This window comes from Sprattus sprattus (assembly GCF_963457725.1).
Source record: "Sprattus sprattus genome assembly, chromosome: 7".
Taxonomy (NCBI): domain Eukaryota; kingdom Metazoa; phylum Chordata; class Actinopteri; order Clupeiformes; family Clupeidae; genus Sprattus; species Sprattus sprattus.
In genome coordinates this window covers 16241838-16259713 of record NC_137926.1, presented here as the reverse complement: position 1 = coordinate 16259713, position 17876 = coordinate 16241838, and the positions used below count along the sequence as shown (strand labels likewise).

At 47.3% G+C, this 17876-nt stretch overlaps 1 protein-coding gene across 5 annotated transcripts in view; it reads right to left on the bottom strand.

Moving 5' to 3' along the window:
- Positions 1-303: 303 nt before the first annotated feature.
- Positions 304-17876, bottom strand: part of LOC308368131 (A-kinase anchor protein 13-like) — a 48739-nt gene continuing 31166 nt past the window's right edge. For 3 of the 5 annotated variants that reach the window (XM_080842216.1, XM_080842219.1, XM_080842220.1), the window contains 20 exons: positions 15128-15195; positions 14460-14517; positions 13943-14099; positions 13491-13597; positions 13103-13246; positions 12339-12571; positions 12091-12216; positions 11872-11989; positions 10929-11180; positions 10275-10351; positions 9875-10056; positions 9578-9660; positions 9249-9437; positions 8964-9128; positions 8798-8859; positions 8569-8610; positions 8337-8387; positions 7015-7509; positions 3786-4116; positions 304-2210 (listed from right to left, as the gene is read on the bottom strand). In XM_080842216.1, coding sequence (XP_080698342.1) covers positions 2152-2210; positions 3786-4116; positions 7015-7509; positions 8337-8387; positions 8569-8610; positions 8798-8859; positions 8964-9128; positions 9249-9437; positions 9578-9660; positions 9875-10056; positions 10275-10351; positions 10929-11180; positions 11872-11989; positions 12091-12216; positions 12339-12571; positions 13103-13246; positions 13491-13597; positions 13943-14099; positions 14460-14517; positions 15128-15195 — 2999 coding nt within the window. In that variant the 3' untranslated portion in view covers positions 304-2151. The remainder of the gene's footprint in view (positions 2211-3785; positions 4117-7014; positions 7510-8336; positions 8388-8568; positions 8611-8797; positions 8860-8963; positions 9129-9248; positions 9438-9577; positions 9661-9874; positions 10057-10274; positions 10352-10928; positions 11181-11871; positions 11990-12090; positions 12217-12338; positions 12572-13102; positions 13247-13490; positions 13598-13942; positions 14100-14459; positions 14518-15127; positions 15196-17876) is intronic. The other 2 variants (XM_080842217.1, XM_080842218.1) reach the window with 2 other exon arrangements.

Below are 17876 nucleotides of genomic sequence, written 5' to 3'. Positions count from 1 at the left end.
ACTGCAGTCTTTCTCTCTTTTTCCCTTCATGAATTCTCTTTTCTTCCTGCCTCTTTCTTTCTTTTTCCCCATCTCTAAATCTGCTCACACTGATGATCAGAGGAAGACGTCTGCAGTGTCCTCTGTTGGTGAAAGAGCAGAACTGCCCCCCCCCCCCCCAAACCAACCATCCAGCTGATCCTGGATCTGCTTCTGAGGCTGTACTTCCTGAGAAGAGGCTGGCACCTTCTGATTGCAGCACAGCTGGATGGCTTAATTTCTCTTCACTGACCCCCCCACCCCACCCCACCCCACCATGGGGTCTGCCGCTCATGAATCACAGTCTGCCTCCATGACAGGAAGGAAATAAATCCATACAAGGGCCCAGCACTGATCCCTGCAGTACTGCAGGGCATCGCCTTTCCACACACGCAAATAATAATAATTAAAAAAAAAGAGTAAATTAAAATAACGGCCTGAGGAAAAAAAGGAATTACAGAAATGGAGAAAGCATTTACTACATTTCCCCACTGACATCTGTGCAGTGGCCTCTACCTTCTCAAACTGGGCCTGGCCTGCAGGCCGGGGATCTTGGGATGTGTGCTCAAAGACTTCTGGGGGTAAAGGTCATGAAAGTGCGCCAGTCTGAGTACAGGGCGAAGGGCAAAGGGCACACAGAACTGGAAACCGAACCGTTTTTTCTGTCCATGTGTCTTTGGTTTGATTTTTGCAAATCAGCATGATAACACTTCCGCAGCTCTCTGTACAGGACAACATCATGATGTCAAAACTCCTTGCAGATATGTCCTAATCTGATAGCACCTCACTGAAAATACACTATGTGAAAACACTTATTCCGCAAAGACAGTACCAGAATTAGACATTTGGGATATTATTTAATATGGGGAAGCTAGCTCCGCATTTCATTAAAACTTTTCATGTTACAAATTACATGATTTAGAACAAAACAAAAAAAAATACAAACTAGGTCTCAAAGTCAAAATTGTCTCTGTGTTAGATTCTTACCTAGTGGAGTTGATGGGATTGTCCCTCATTCCTGGAGGACAGTTTTCACTGTGTGCTAATAAAGTGCTCAAAACGTGTTGAAAAACTGCATTAAGGCTGGCAGTTAAGTTAAAATAAGGCTAAAAGGACTGGTGTGTTTCCAAAACAGGGAGGAGAAATATAAACTAAAGCATAGCTGAAGAAGACTCCCTTGTGTGTGTGTGTATGTGTGTGTGTGTGTGTGTAGGCGTATAACTCTTTCTTGTAGCTCTCTCACACTGACTCACTTTCTCTTTTCAGTCTGTCACTTTACAACCTCTTCATTCATGGGTTTGTAACTATCACATCTTTCTTTTTGCTTGTTTACATGTCCGTTTCTGTCTCATCAAAAGTGTGTGTGTGTGTGTGTGTGTGTGTGTGTGTGTGTGTGTGTGCTTGAGTTTTTGGCCTCCTTGTGGCCCATTTCTCCATCGCATTCCTCAGGTTTCTACTTCATCCCAAGCAAACGCAGGACTTAAAACCGCAATGTGCATTCACACACACAGAAGCCCTACAGGGACAGACAGCTGTCCCCAAGAGACACTGCCCCCCCCAACCCCCCGTCTGTCTTAGGGACACTAATGAGACTAATTAGGCCTTCATGTCCTCTGAGACACCTCTAATCACTCTTAGAGGGACCAACACAAAAAGCAACATGGCAGCCATGAGAGGCAGGTGTCACAGGGGAGGATCTCTGATGCTGAGACGGACCTTGTGTCATCTTCATCTGTTCTCTATCCTCTTCCTCGTGATGAAGATCCCAAGACAGGCGCTTTTCTCCGGTCCTTCCTATACGGACAGCAGCACACCGCCAACTCCAATCCAATCCAATGCAAATCAAAGCAACCATCTCCACACACTCTTCAGCAGTCCACTCTAAAAGGATCCAGAGTGGTTGTCAGGCTGCACCTGTGAGTGTGTATGTGTGTGTGTGTGTGTGTGTGTGCGTGTGCGTGCGTGCGTGCGTTTGGTTGTCTTGAGTTCAGTGCATTAATAAATGCGGGAATCCCTTGGCAGGACACAACCGGAATCCCAGACCGTTAGGTGCAATCGTGTGGGGCTTGCAGGGCTGATCCTGAGAGAGGGGGGTTGTGGGACATTCTAGGAAATGGATGATTGGAGAGAACTTCAGCAGAAGAAAACCTCTCCATACGCAGGGGCCTCAGGGGCTTCAGTGCTAGGAGTGTCTGAGGAGAGAGAAAAAGTCATAAGAACACCAGCAGTACCACCATACAATACAAACATAACACTGCAGTCTACAATACAATACAATACTATCATAACACTGTAGTCTACAATACACTACTAACATAACAGTACAGTCTGCCATACAATACTAACATACAGTACTAACATAACACTGTCTACCACACTATACTACCATGCTACCCTGCTTCAATACACTACCCTACCATACCCTACCACCCTAACGGAGCAGGATTTGTTTTTGAGAGTTTTTGTTTCTGTACATTCTGTAGGTTGTAACATCTCCATCCTTTGTGTGTGTGTGTGTGTGTGTGTGTGTGTGTGTGCATTCTTTCATACTCAATTCATTTTGATGGTTTATGGTCTGATAAAGAACACTTCTGTCAGTCCCACTAGCTTCCCAGGCTATTCAACATGTATTTGTGTGCTCTGGGTCAGAAACCCTAACAAGAACCTATTTTACAGCAAAGCATAGTCAAATATATCGTCGAAATACATACGTTGGGAAGCTATCTAGTTTTTTATCAGTGCCAAATGTGCTGATGTTGGTGTTTGCAAGGTGTTTCTGCTGGCTATTAGCTAGTTAGCGTGCTAGTTTAAGGCAAACTATGAAGAATGTAAATACATATTAGCGAACTCAGTGAACCGTAAAACTTCCAAGTAATACCAGCTGAAAAACTCACTCCTCCGTGCAGCCCTGAAATACTAATCTTCCTCATCCCACACACTCCACAACCCAAGTCCCCTGACACCTTGTCACCACATCTTCTCAAAAGAGCTTGCGTCTCCTCTAAAGCATTATGCTAAATGACAGCCAGGGTAATTACTACGTGCCTCATCGCAGCATCTCTGACAGTCACACGGAGTCTTTGTGCTGCGTGTCTACTTCAAATAATCCTCTTGTCATGAGAGCGCAGACACTGTTAAAGCCCGTTCCACCAGTGTGTCTGCATGCACTATGCCTTTGAAACAGCAGCAGCCCCAGCAGACCAGATGCCACCGAGTCAATCACCCTTGCATCCTCACACACCAATCAGCATCCACTCTCTAACACACACACACACACACACACACACACACACACACACACACACACACACAGCTGTTAGCCGATCTAACAACACGAGCCTAGATTGTGACACGCAGCTGTAATCTGATCTAAACATGCTGGATCAGTGTATATGTGTGTTTATGTATGCTTATAGGATAAGAGCAGCCCCTCACTCAGCTTAATTTATGGTGTGTGTTTGTGCCCTATGAGCTGATGGGGTGATGTGGTGATGCTACTAATACTGCTACAACTACTTTCAACATCACCATCACCAGTACCATCACCACCATCACTAGTACAATCACCACCACCACCACCACTACATGAAGTACATTGTAATAAAATCCTTTATTACTTCAAGTATTTAAAGATTGACCACAGGCAGTACGCTAATACTACTCCTACAACTAACCTAACCTTCTTGTATATTAAGCTTAATGATGATGGGTATTACTGTACAATAGTGTAGCTGGACAGAAAGTGGCAATGCAGATGATTGTGTTACCTGTGGGCTGACCTTTGCCCTTCTTCTTCTTCTTGTCCTTCTTGTCTTTGGGTTTGGTGAGCTGTAGCAGACGGCTGGGCATTTGGGGTGCTGGGGTGCTGGAGGAGGACGACGAGGAGGAGGAGAAGGGGTTCAGGTTCTTCCCTTTCCGCTTCTTCGAGTCCATCCTGGACATCAGGTCCTTGGCCGCGCCGGCAGTGGCTGGGGATGTGGAGTAGCAGGAGAGGTCACCGTCGACGCCGGGGATCCTGTCCAACGAGCCGGAGCTTTGGAACTTCATGGAGTCCTCCGAGGTGGTGGAGGGGGTCCTGTGCGGCTGACATAACTGGTCCTGAGAGAGAGATAGAGAGAAAGAGAGACAGAGAGAGAGAGAGAGAGAGAGAGAGAGGTCCGGTTGATTATAAGTACCTTGACTGGCTCAACTATAACACACAACTACAGTGTGCAGCTAGGCAACTCCATGTATAAAAGGCATGTGCTACTGAACATTGGCCTCAACACAACAATTACAAACAAGAAACAGAAAGTCCGGCAGCAAGCCAGAGGATTTAGGCTGCAGTGAAGCAGTGAAACATCACTCTCCATGACGTCCTCTGGAGCAGGTGCCGTGGAAAGTAATATTAATAATGATGAATAATTCATCTTTTCTTCTACAGCACCTTTCATCCACCAAGTACAAGTGAAAGTGCTTTATTTACAGGAATATATTATGTATGTGCAATAATAAATAGCATTAAATGAAATCACGAAAAGGAAACTGCACGAGTAAAAACAAGCAAGCAAGATTAATAATATAAAGTGATGAATGGCCACCAGAGAGAGGCCTGACTGCAGAGCAAAGACACTGACAAAGCAGTCTGTGTGTATGGATCTGGGCCTGCTCAGCACGGTGGCTACAGACCGCACAGTGTTTGTGCTAGAGACCTTTTACATTAATGTGAACAGGATGAGCTCCAGTATAGTAATGCTGATCCTGACATCACTGAGAGAAATGTGCCCCTATCTGAACCCCGTCATGGAGCCACAGGTTCTTTACACACACACACACACGCACACACACGCACGCACACACACTCACACAGAATGATCCTGACATTACTGAAAGAAATGTGCCCCTATATGAACCAGTCATGGAGCCAGAGGTTGTTGACACACACGCAAATGCACACACACACCCACACACACACACACACACACACAAACACGCACACACACACACGCACAGACACACACACACAGACACACACACGTACACAGAAAAGCCAGGAGAGAGTGCCCTGAGCAGAGCATTGAGGCAGGTGTAGTACACATCTTGTCTAAGGGCTGGACTAAGACGCAGCCTATCATAGGGTTAAAGCATTACATAAAGCACTTAACCTCCAGCACTGCACAGAGTCTCTGGGCTGTTACGTAAGCACAAAATAATACCAAAGCACACTTAGCCGGGGGATCATTACCAAAATGAAACAACAGTAGCACAGTATGAGCACAATGAAGCAGGACTAAGTCTCTTAAGCCCAAACACTGGGGAAAGGGGAAACGACGGTTGGAAAGGCTTTAGTGTCTGCAGCACAGCCGGTCCTTCCTGGTTGGATTTTCATCCACTTCCCACCCTACCCCTGTGGGTGTGCACACCCCCCCCCACTGAAATTGCCACAACATGCACAGCGCCATGACGACTGTAGCCGGGGGAGCCCGATGAGTGACGGTCGCAAGGTCTCCTGCACCTGCCGGACATGAGACGTCCTGACTGCAGGAGGGCTAGGAGCTTATGAGCAGGATGATGCGTCTACCTTCCTTATGAGCAGGATGATGCGCCTGCCTTCCTTAAGAGCAGGATGATGCGCCTGCCTTCCTTAAGAGCAGGATGATGCGCCTGCCTTCCTTAAGAAGAGGATGATGCGTCTGCCTTCCTTAAGAGCAGGATGATGCGTCTGCCTTCCTTGGCCTGTGACGATTAACAGACGCCAAGGCTCCCTTCCCTTTTACTGCGCAAATGGGGTACAAGGGCAAAAGTGGAACTGGAAAAGACTTTTCTTCTGGACTTCTTTTTATAACCCCTACATTGTTTCACCATCAGCTTTACACCAATCCACCAACATTGTACATACAGACAAACTTTGAAACTCTATTGATTTAAACTACTTTCCTAAAGGCATTCAATAGTTTGATATAAAGCAGAGCTTCAGAACTACCTAGAGGGCACATTTGTATGCGAGGCCAGATTGTCATCACTGGCATGCAGGCATGAGGAAAAGCAAGTGTCTGTGAAAGATAAACATCTGTCTGCTGACTGGTAATGTCGTGACTCGACAGCAGGGGTTGTTAACCCAGTTTCCCCTGAGGAGAGCGCTTAGTCACACAACACACACACACACACACACACACACACACACACACACACACACACACACACACACACACACACACACACACAAACACACACACACTCGCAGTCACGCACACAGATACACTCGCACAGACGCACACTGATGGCAGATCAGACCATCTGCACGATTACCACTGATAAACCTATAACCAGATTCAAACCCGCTGGGCCAGTGAATGTATGTGTGTGTGTGTGTGTGTGTGTGTGTGGAAGTGTGTGTGCGCGTGTGTGTCATTCCTTGATAGGGAGGTGTAAGAGTTGCCATGGCACTGGCAGATGTTTCTCCATTCTGTCAGTAATTCAAGACATTCTGTACAAAATTGCGCCATAACCATATAACAGACACACAATCAATCCCAACACACAATCAGGCCTTTGAACCACTCCAGGTGCTGAGTCTAAAGCAGGGGAGGCTGCCTTTTATGTTTATGGCCCAAGTAGACGGAACGCCCTGCCTGAGGCCCCACACCAAACACTTCTAAAGGTAGGTTAGAAGCCCTACTTCCGACTTTTCACAATAGTCTATGGCTAAGTTCTGAGTTTGTGTGTGTGTGTGTGTGTGTGTGTGTGTGTGTGTGTGTGTGTGTGTGTGTGTGTGTGTGTGTGTGGGTTTGTGTGTGTGTGTGTGTGTGTGCGCGTGGGGGGGAGGGTTGTTTTTGCATGTGTATATTTTACTATTTGCATTTCTGCACTGATTTTTGTGCATACTTATACTTATGCATATTTATCTTTGTAACTTTGACTTGTGATTTCACGATGATTGTGTTGCAACTGCAATGTCACTTTATGTGAAGCATAAAGTTTGACTTGATTGCACAACTAAAAGCGGCAGTCACACACCTGTGTGTTTTGCAGCATCTGCTCGCGGTCCTGCTCCAGACACGCCTGTGCGTCTCTCAGCTTCTCCCGCTCCCTCTGCACCTCCTCCTCCTGGTCCCGGAGCAGCTGGAGGTTCCTCTGGAGCTCTTCCTCCCTCTCCCGGAGCTGCCGCGTCTCCTGCTCCAGCTGCCGCCCGCCGGTGGCCGCCTCCTCCTCCTGCCGCCGAGCCCGCTGCTCCCGCTCCGCCAGCCCCCGCTCCCGCTCCTCCACCTGCCACTGCCATCGCCGCCGCTCCTCGGCCAGTGCCCGTTCCTGCTCGGCCAGCGCACTGGCGCTCACACCCACCTCCGCCAGGCCAGTGCTGCTGATGGTGGGGGTTGGGGGGGCGAGACTAACGGGCGACCGGAAGGAGGAGGCGGAGGAGCAGACGGACGAGGAAGAGGAGAAGGAAGAGGAGCGCTGGGTCAGGGCCTGCCGCTGGTCCTCGATGAAAGAGTCCTGCTGTACTACCACAGCCTTCAGAGAGAGACAGAGGGAGAAAGAGAGAGAGAGAGAGAGAGATAGAGGGAGAGAGAGAGAGAGGGAGAGGGAGAGAGAGAGAGCATTTGTAAACATCCATCTTCCTAATATATGTACTATATGTAAAACACAAGCACCATTGTTTGGGCCTCACTGAGTGTAAATTGAAGAGTAGTGTGGAGAAGAGGAAACCTAAACATATTAAACCTGCTGTGTCTCTGTGTGTCTGTGTGTGTGTCTGTGTGTCTCTGTGTGTCTCTGTGTGTGTCTGTGTGTGTCTGTGTGTGTCTGTGTGTGTCTGTGTGTGTCTGTGTGTGTCTGTGTGTGTCTGTGTGTGTCTGTGTGTGTCTGTGTGTGTGTGTGTGTGTGCTTATATGTGTGTACATGTGTGTGTGTGTGTCTGTGTGTACACGTGTTTCGTCCCTCGCTTCGGGAGGGGGTGAGAGTTGCTATGGTAATGGCAGATGTTTCTCTAATTCAACAATCACTCCTGGAGGACAAGAGCAGCAGCAGTGGAGGACAGGACAGAAGAGAGATGAGGACAATAACACAAGGAGGAAACAGAGAATGGGTTGATAGAGACAGGACTGAGGAAGGAGAGAAGAAAAGAGCAGGGGAGAGGAGTGAGAGAGAAAACGAGTGATGAAAAGACATAGAGAAAGAGAAAGAGAAACAGAGAAGGAGTGAGGCGAAAGAGAAAGAGAGAGAAAAGAGCAGGGGAGGGGAGTGAGAGAGAAAGAGGGTGATGAAAAGACATAAAGAAAGAGAGATAGAGACAGAGAAGGAGTGAGGGAAGTGAAGAGATGACAGATGAGTGGGCCTACCTGAAGGGACAGTAGCAGATCATTCAGGTGGGAGACGCTGTTGAGCACCTGCTGTTGAAGGAAATAGAGGAACACTTTACACAGGGAGACATTTCAGCAGCACAACGACCCGATTCATCAGAGCCACTAACATAATTACAGACCATCAGAGTTAACGATTACCTGTACTCAAAGAACTGGCAGACATATAAATCATCGGTGGTGTGTGTGATTTTGTGTGTGTGTGTCCTACCTCACTATTCCTCTTGAGGAGCAGAAGATTTGCATTGCCTCCCTGTGGACAAAAGGTGCAATTGCTACGTCAGCATTTCTCTTGTACATAATAAAAGTATTGTGCTCGTCATTTATTTCATTTTCATTTTTTATGAAATACACACACACACACACACACACACACACACACACACACACAGACACAGACACAGACACACACACACACACACACACACACACACACACACCTTCTTCAGCACACTGTCTGACTCCGTTCTTCGCAGGTCCTCACCCTCATCTTTCTCCCCATCTGTGGAAAATGTTCAGGAATATTAAACTCAGTAGACCGGTAAAGGTTTAGGGTAGAGGGGTTCAGTTGTTGTAGTTTCTGTATAGGTATGATTGGGGTCTTACTTTTGGAGATGTTCATCTGATGGCTGTCAAAACCTCCAAAGGTCTCAGCACGTCGGGGGAGGCAAACTGGCCCCACACTGCCCCCTGGTGGACCCTGAGAGGATGACATCTGATGACCCACTGCGCCGCCAACACTCCTGTTCACCAGTTCCTGAAGGGTCTCCACTGTACACGCACACACACACACACACACATAAAATTGAATGACCAAATGTGAATGATGACCCAAAGGTAAGAAGCGATAGTCTTGGGTTATTTTGCAGTGTTTACTCCCCCACTCCCCACCTTCTTTTAAAGCATCCTTCATGATCGGCTCGCCCTTTGTGACATCACTGGGCGTGGCACGGAACATCATGCGGCCACGGAGGGTGTGGATGAGGTCGTTGGGCGTCGCGCAGTCGCACAGCTCCCGGAACAGCTTCACCTTGTCCTCCAGCAAACCCAGGATCTGCTCATCCTTATGGTGCAGGAGGTCTAGAGGCCAGAGATGAAGAGGAGAAAGAGAAGACACGTGGAGAAGTTAGAGGAGCTGAGGAGAGTGTGGATGAGGCCCCACCGTGTGGGGGAACCTTCTCCAGGGTCAGGTCTAATGAGAGTAAGACATCATGGTTTACCTCTCATCTCTTTGGCTTTGCTCTCCTGCAGACGTTTATCCTCCTCGCTCTCACTGGGGATCCCTTCATCCTCATCCTTCTCTCTGAGGAGTGGAGGGGAGGGGAAATGGGGGGGGGGTAAAGAGGTGGAATCAGGTCATTGTCAAATACAGTATGTGCATTTATTTGCATATGTGTGTGTGTATATACTGTATGTGTATGTGTATGTGTGTGTAAACATGAGTGATCGATAGTGTTTTCTCGTTCCATCTCTGTCTTTCCTTCATCCCTCCAATGTCCCCCTGGCACTTCACTCACATGCACTGCATGGCGTTCTGGATGAGCTGTGTCCAGGATTTGCGCTCGTCCTTTGAGCTGGCGTACACCTCCACCATCTCAGGCTTCTCAATGCCCATCGTGATCAGGAACAAGGCCTTCTCCTCATTGGCCACCTCACGCACAATCAGCTTTTGTAGGGCGATCACTGTCGAACGTTGGTCCTACAAGGACAGAGAGGGAACCAGCGAAAGAGACAGAATTTGAGGGAGGACTAAATATGAAGCAAGGTATGTAGTATATTAAAACCAGACACTAGTCTAGGCAGCTAAGGTTACACAATTGATTGTGGTGTCTCAACACTACTTGAACGTTACATCATAAACTGATACGCTGGGAGTGCATGTTCACCAAAAGGCGGTACTAATGTGTGTAAACATACCAGTGAGGCGAAGACATATTTTTGATCTTTCTCTTGCAGGAACACAAGCACGTCTGACAGCAGCAGGGCCTGAACATCTGGAGAAGAAAAAACAAAGAAAAGGTGAGTACGTGTTTGTGATTTTATCTCATCCTTAACACAGCCTCACGTGCCCTGAGAATTGGCCGATTAGCAGAGTCCAGTCTGCACAGCAGTCCCAGATATAATCCTTCCAAAACACAGGTCACAGCACATGGGACACTAGTTTCCAGTGTCTGAACACCAACATCTGACAATAGATCCAATAACAAGTTGTTCATAACAGCCATCAGTAGCTGGCTTTCTATCCAACTCTTTTGCATATGTTAAGCACATTCACGATAATTCGGCAAAAGGAAATGTCCATCCGCTTGTTATGTGAATTGAAAATTGATACTCTCCCAAGCAAGGGAGGAGTTATGAACAGTTGAGGTCGTCAGGGCCTCAAAACTTGAGGTCGTCAGGGCAACCAGTCACATTTTACCCTATGTGAAATTGGAATTGATCCACCCCCTTCCATCGATTTTATGCAAATTTCAAGCATTTCCACTCAGGATTTCTTATTCAACTGGTCAAAATTGGCATTAAATAGTTAGATGGAAACCCAGCTACTAAGTCCTAGTCTCCGAGTCCCACCTTTGAACCTGCCGGCGGAGGTCTTGAGCTGCAGCGGTCCGTCGTGGAGCAGCCTGCGGCCCCTCATCAGGTCCTCACGAGCGAACATCTGGCCGCTCTTCATACACATGATCGACTTGCTGTCGGTGCGGCTATGCACGTCCTTAAGCCGCCGCTTCCTCTCGTAGACGTGCACGCGGGTGTCCACAGCCGTGATGACCTCCTTCACCAAGCGCAGGGCACGGGACACCTCCTCGTGCTCCTCGTCACCATCTGCAGGGAGGAGTTATCTTTAGCTAGTTTTTCTGCACAATGTGGAAAGCTGCCTTTGACTTCACCAAACCAAACATGGAGTGGTTATACTAGACCACTGATAATATCACATATTTATACAATAATACAAATAGGCAAGATATCAGTACAATGCATTTACGTACAGGATAAAGGTTACACAACAAGCCAAAGCAAACGCAAAAAACGACTAAGACAAACTACAAATATGGTGGAGTGGAGTGGAGAGGGACCGTGTGGGAGGAGTAATGGAGTCAAATGGAAAATCAAAACCTTCCCTTCTGCTGCCGTGTCAGATGAAGGTTCATGCCCAGTACAAATGGAGGTGTAAGCCCAATTCATGGTCATTTGTTTAGGGAAACATGGAGACACGGAGAGCCCTCTCCGTTGTGGAAAAACCCTCTCAGAGGACCTCACTGTCGCCTGACGTGCACCTCCCAAATTTTTTAACTATCCTTTAACTACTTACTATTTTGGTCTTTAGACAGGCTTCAGTGAAAGTGGGAAGTATTTCGTTTGACGTTTGAGTGGTAGACCACAGGATGTCGGATGTGGTATAGCGGTAAAGATTGTGCCAGATAATGGAGTGGTTTAACTTCGAGTACATCTGTGTATGGAACAGATATCTAAATGGGTTTTCTCTCACACATGAGAAATAAATCTTTGTCCCTACCTTTCGTGTGCTGCAGTATTCTCTGGATGAGCACAGGATATTTGGTGATGCGCTGCGTGACCAGTAAGATACACTCTGGAATGCTCAGCCTCCGAACAATTGCACTGCTCATCTTTTTCTGGAATAAAATAAGGAACACACAAATATAAATATACATATAACAAATTTGTTAGGCATTCGTCTGAACTGAAATCCCACTGGTTCCAGACTAAAGCCTACCTTAATGAATGCCTGGAATCGCTTGTCTTTGGCGTGGAGCTCTTTGTAATAGTTTACGGCCTCGTTGTGGCGACTGCAGAACCTCCCGTAGACCTTCTTCATATGCTCTCCATTGGAACCCGAGAACTGGAGAAACAGATATTCTGGTCATTTCAACACACATACAGTATATATACACACACACACGCACATCTGTCAATTTCAATACACCTCTATAATAAAACGACCCCGGTATTCTACACACGCACCTGGGAGACCAGCACGTCTCCGATCCTGTGCACCAGTGTGAGCGGCGTCTGGCTGCGGCGCTCCATCAGTGAGCTCAGCAGGTGCGTGTGCAGATCGGCGAGCTCCTCCAGGCAGGGGAAGAGCCGCTCCAGTGCGGCGCCCTCCACCTGCAGCTCCCGCGAGAGCCCCTTGGAGTAAACCTCGGCCATGATGCGCAGCGTCCGTACCTGGTGAAACTCCGTCTGCATCAGCTCTGCACACACACACACACAACCACAGGCCAGCCACACGCCAACATTACTACCGGAGCTCTTAATACGGCAGACGTCACGTCATTGTGCAGTTACTGATGATGACCGTGATGACGCATACGGTTGATAGACAAATCGTTTGTTTTTTTAAAGAGTTTTTACATCTTACATCAAACTTACCCAGCTGTTCTGATGATGTGACATGTGTCACGCATGTGATACTGGGGAGCTACTTATTTGAGTGTCATTCACGGAGATATGAATGGCTGGACACATAGAGATTTTGACCCCTAGAGATTTGGTTTTGGTCAAAAGTTATGAAATGGTGCCTTACCATCACCAAAAATGTGTTCCAAATGAAGCACCAACTTGTAGCTCCAATATATTGAAGAACGTTTGGAGTCATTAAAGATTATATATATTAAGGGAATAGAAATCCCCAGTTGTGGTAGATCTGAGGACTTATGTGGGGTTGGTTGTGTGGCCACACTCAGTTAGTGTTTGCGGAATATTTTAAGCAATTTTGTGGGTACCGTAGATGACGTCCTGTCTCTTCACCACGTCCTTCTTGATCTGCTTCAGCTGCTTCTTGTCCACAGTGGCACTCCATGAGTCAGCCTCCAGCTCACGCATGTCAGCCTCAAACTCACACAGCAGGTGACTGTCCGTCTCTGTTCCTGAGGAACACACACACACACACACACACACACACACACACACACACACACACACACACACACACACACACACACACACACACACACACACACACACACACACACACACACACACACACACACACACACACACAAATTTAGTTAAAGTGAATAAGATACTCTGCATTTGTGTGCATGTGTGACTTTAAGATCCAGGCATGTTTGTGTGTCTGTGTGCCTGGTCAGCCTCCTGGTGGATACATACCCTCATCCGTCAGGGACTCGGTGGACTCGTTGACCTTGCTGGTCTTGTGCAGGGAGTCAGTGGACTGGGAGAGAAACCTCCTCAAAGGCATGTCATCATGGACAGGGCTACAAAGAGGGATGAAGGGGGGGACGGAGAAAGAGTAAGAAAGGGAGGGAGGGAGGGACAGACAGAAAGAAAAGACAGACCGATATGAAAAAGCACTGAGTGAGAAAAGATTAGATGCAGAAGTGCCACACGTCTGTGCATGTACATGTGGGGTAATTTCCTGTACATGACTGTATTTGTGTAGCTGTTGTTTATGTGTCTGTATGTGTGCATGCCTGTGGGTTTGTGTGAGTACACATGTAGGTGTGTGTGTTTGTGTGTGTGTGTGTGTGTGTGTGTGTGTGTGTGTGTGTGTGTGTGTGTGTGAGTACACATGTAGGTGTGTGTGCGTGTGTGTGTCTTACCCAGCGATGTTGGAAATAGACACGCTCTTGGACAGTGGGGTGTGTCCACTGAAGGACATGATGCTGCTGGGGCTTTTCCGTGGGGGATTGGCTGGAGTCTGATCATCAGGTATGGTGAATGTCGACTTTGGACGGTCACGAGATAGCGATCCTACTGCTGTTGTGATGAGAGCAGCAAAAACAAACAGTCAGAGTCAGTCAAATGAATGGATTACGAGGGAATCAGGCACAAATCAATGATCAACCACTCGACCCAGAAGTCGGTGCAAAACACAGGCAAACATAGGCTATGGTGATATTTTGCTGCACATCCCAGGCTTACCAGCAGGGGCTGCTAAAGAGCAGAGAACTATTTTGTCCCACAACAAGCACCCACAAATATTGTGTTTATTCACACATTTACCACAGTCTAACACCAAGCTCATGAGAACAACACCCACCTCCAGCCCACCCCAAACATTCACACACACACACACACACACACACACACACACACACACACACGAGAGTTTCTTACTTTTGTTTCTCATGGTGACCCCGGGCAGTAGAGCAGAGTCAGGCGGGGGCATCAGTTGCTGCAGAGAGAGAACAGTCAGTTTGTAATGGGTAAGTCTTCCACACATACACAAGCGCGCAGACCCACACACACACACACACACACAGACAGACAGACACACACACACACACACACACACACAAACGTGTTGGCTGCTGCTGGGAGAGAACAGTCAGTTTGCAATGGGTAAGTCTTCCACACGTACACAAACAAGCGCACACACACGCACACACACACAAGCGCACACACACGCACACAAGCGCACACACACGCACACACACACACACACACACACGTTGGCGGCTTCTGCTGGGAGAGAACATCCACTTTGTAGCACACAGATATTTACCCTGCACATGCACACACACACACCCACCTAATTTACTACACTACACTAACATGTGATGTATAGCCAGTTATGGCCGAGTTATGTTTATACACACAGGAAGTCACATGTCTAGAGCTGTTAGAAATGTGTAGAGAGAGTGAGAGAGAGAGATGGGGAGGGAGGGAGGGAGGATGAGAGAGAGAGAAGGAGGGTGAGAGATAGAGAGGGAGGGAGAGAGAGAAAGAAGCAATGGTTTTCAAAAAGAGCAAGAGGAAGTGAAGAACAACTCTGCAAATGCTACCTTCATTTTTACCTTGGCACACACAGGCAGGTTCTCTCGACAGCCTTTGTGCACGTGTGTACTGCAATCTGTGTGAGAGAGAGAGAAAAAAAAGAGAGATGTCAAAAAACAAACCTTGAGCCAGCATCAAAAACAACATAACCAACAACAGCATCAACAACAAAAGGAAAAACAACAAGCTGCTTCGATTTCACTCTCAGTCTGTCAGTGCGAAAAATCAGTTGTCAGCTGTGAGCAAGTCACCGATTAAGACCACAGAGGACGTAGTGCTTCCTGCTACTCTGACAGTCCCCAAGTAGACACACACACACACAGTTTCTCAGTTCTGTAAACACCTCTTCATGGAGAGAACAGAAATCACTGGCAGGGACACACCCAACACCAGCAATGGCGAGAGAATAAATATGTTAGAGCAAAGAATCAAGAATACACACACATGCGTGTGCACACACACATCCAGCTGCTTCTCCCTAGCATACCACAGAAGGTTTAGTATCTTTGCTATCCAACATTCTTCACTTTGCATTTCAATGAGACAGACTTGTGTGTTTGTGTGAGTGAGAATGAGAGTGACAGAGAGAGAGAGATAGAAAGAAAGAAAGAAAGAAAGAAAGAAAGAAAGAAAGAGAGAGAGATAGTGTGTGTGTGTGTGTGTGTGTGTGTCTGTGTCTGTGTGTCTGTGTGTGTGTGTGTGTGTGTGTGTGTGTGTGTGTGTGTGTGTGTGTGTGTGTGAGATGTGATATGAGAAATATAACAGATCCATGTTTTGATTGAGCAATCCATTATTACATCCAGACCAATTCATTGCTCTTCTGTTTATTACAAAAGCTGCAGTTGAAATTGGAACGGCAGTGTGTTAAAGTCATAATGCTGAAGTGGTGCTAATGCAATTAGAGCATGTTAAGTGTGGTTGTAAATCTGCTACTGTGGCTATCACTGACACACTGATGCCTCCCTGCCTGCTCCTCCTAAACACATGCCTCATCTGTGATTGGAAACCCCTTAATACCACAGACATGCACTCCATTGAAAGAGAGTAATTCTGTATGAAGCTATCATACATATGACAACGGTGCGGTTAAGTTTTCAGTTATAGTCAGAAACTCTGTGAGAAGCAGAGAACATTCACTTCCTTCTTTTGGCACAAGACTGCAGATTGGGTAGGGGAAGGGAGAGAGAGATGGAGGCGGAGAGACAGAGAGAGAGAGAGAGAGAGAGAGAGAGAGAGAGAGAGAGAGAGAGAGAGAGAAATGGAGGTTGGAGAGAGAGAGAGCAGACTTGATGTTCTGTCTGCTGCCAAAGGGGAAGGGCGAAAGGGTGATGCAACTCCAAGCAATAATCTATCTTTCTCCCTCACTTGCTTTTCTCCGTCTGTCTCCATCTGTGTGTGTCTCTCTCTCTCTCTCGCACCACGCACCTCACTTCAGAGTCTTTCCCATTAATCACTGGGACACATGCTTTGTCTGTTTCGAGACAAGATGCTTGGTGTGTGTGTGTGTGTGTGTGTGTGTGTGTGTGTGTGTGTGTGTGTGTGTGTGTGTGTGTGTGTGTGTGAGTGAGTGAGAGAGAGAGAGAGAGAGAAAGAGGGACAGAGAGTTAGATAGAGAGAGAGAGAGAGAGAGAGAGAGAGAGAAAAGTGAGCGAGAGAGATAGAGAGAGAGAGAGAAAGAGAGAGAGCATTTGGGTAAAAGTGAAATATGCACGCTACTGACAATGAATTTGACAGGCAGTCTTAAAAGTGTTTGCCAGACTAGCACACTCCATCTGGGAAGACTTGCCTCTGTGTCAGAACAGAACGCTCCCATTCCAGTCATCCATTCCACGTCCTTTACACTATAACAATGCAGGCTTTGTAAAGTCACTGACGATTGAGCAATGGACAGACTTCCTGGTGGGAGGGGGGGCATATGCTGACAAGGAAAAGTACCCATGCCTGTCTGCCTGTCTGTAGCCATGTTATTTTGGTTCTGGTTGGGGTTTCATAGGGAACACACTGGGGAGGATACAGGCCCTTTGGTAAGAAGGGGGGGAGGCGTCACAGGCTTGGGCACATGTTGAGGTCTGTCGGGGCACGTGCCCCTGGGGGCGCCAGGTTGGCAGCAGCGCTATGACTGTCATGGTTGGCAACCCTAAGTGAACACCTCGTGCCCTGTGAATACTGCCTGGTCAGCCCACGTCCACTTCTCCTGCCTTACAGTCGCACCCCTTAAAGAGGCCTGTAGTGGAGTGGAGTGGAGTGTCAGATGAGCGTGAAGGTTTCTTTGTAATGTTATTCATTCTATGGAAACAGGAACACTGATGGTACGCAAAGAAGTGATACTTAAGACTTAAGTAAGGGGAGCCTTCCAAAATCCTCTGGCCTCAGGTCCTCGGTTGTTTAACATTAATAAATTGAACATAAAATACTGTACACCAAAAATGTAAGAAGGTGACATCAATTTGGAGAGCGGCAGTGTGTGTGACTGTATGTGGTATGCCTGCTGAGAAGTCAAGAAGGAGAACAGATCTTATCATCAATGCCGACTTCTCAGAAGATCAACCTCAGAGCAGAGGCAGAACTGATGTCACTGTACTTCAACATGCACCGCGTTCTTACGTAATTTCCTCAGGAACAAAACCATACACTAATACACACGATTAGTCATTAGCCATGCCTCTCAAGATCTACAGTCCTTCCACAGCAATCACATCCTCTGAACATATGTCATGTGACTCGAATGTGTCAGTGTGCGTGTGTGTGTGCGTGTGT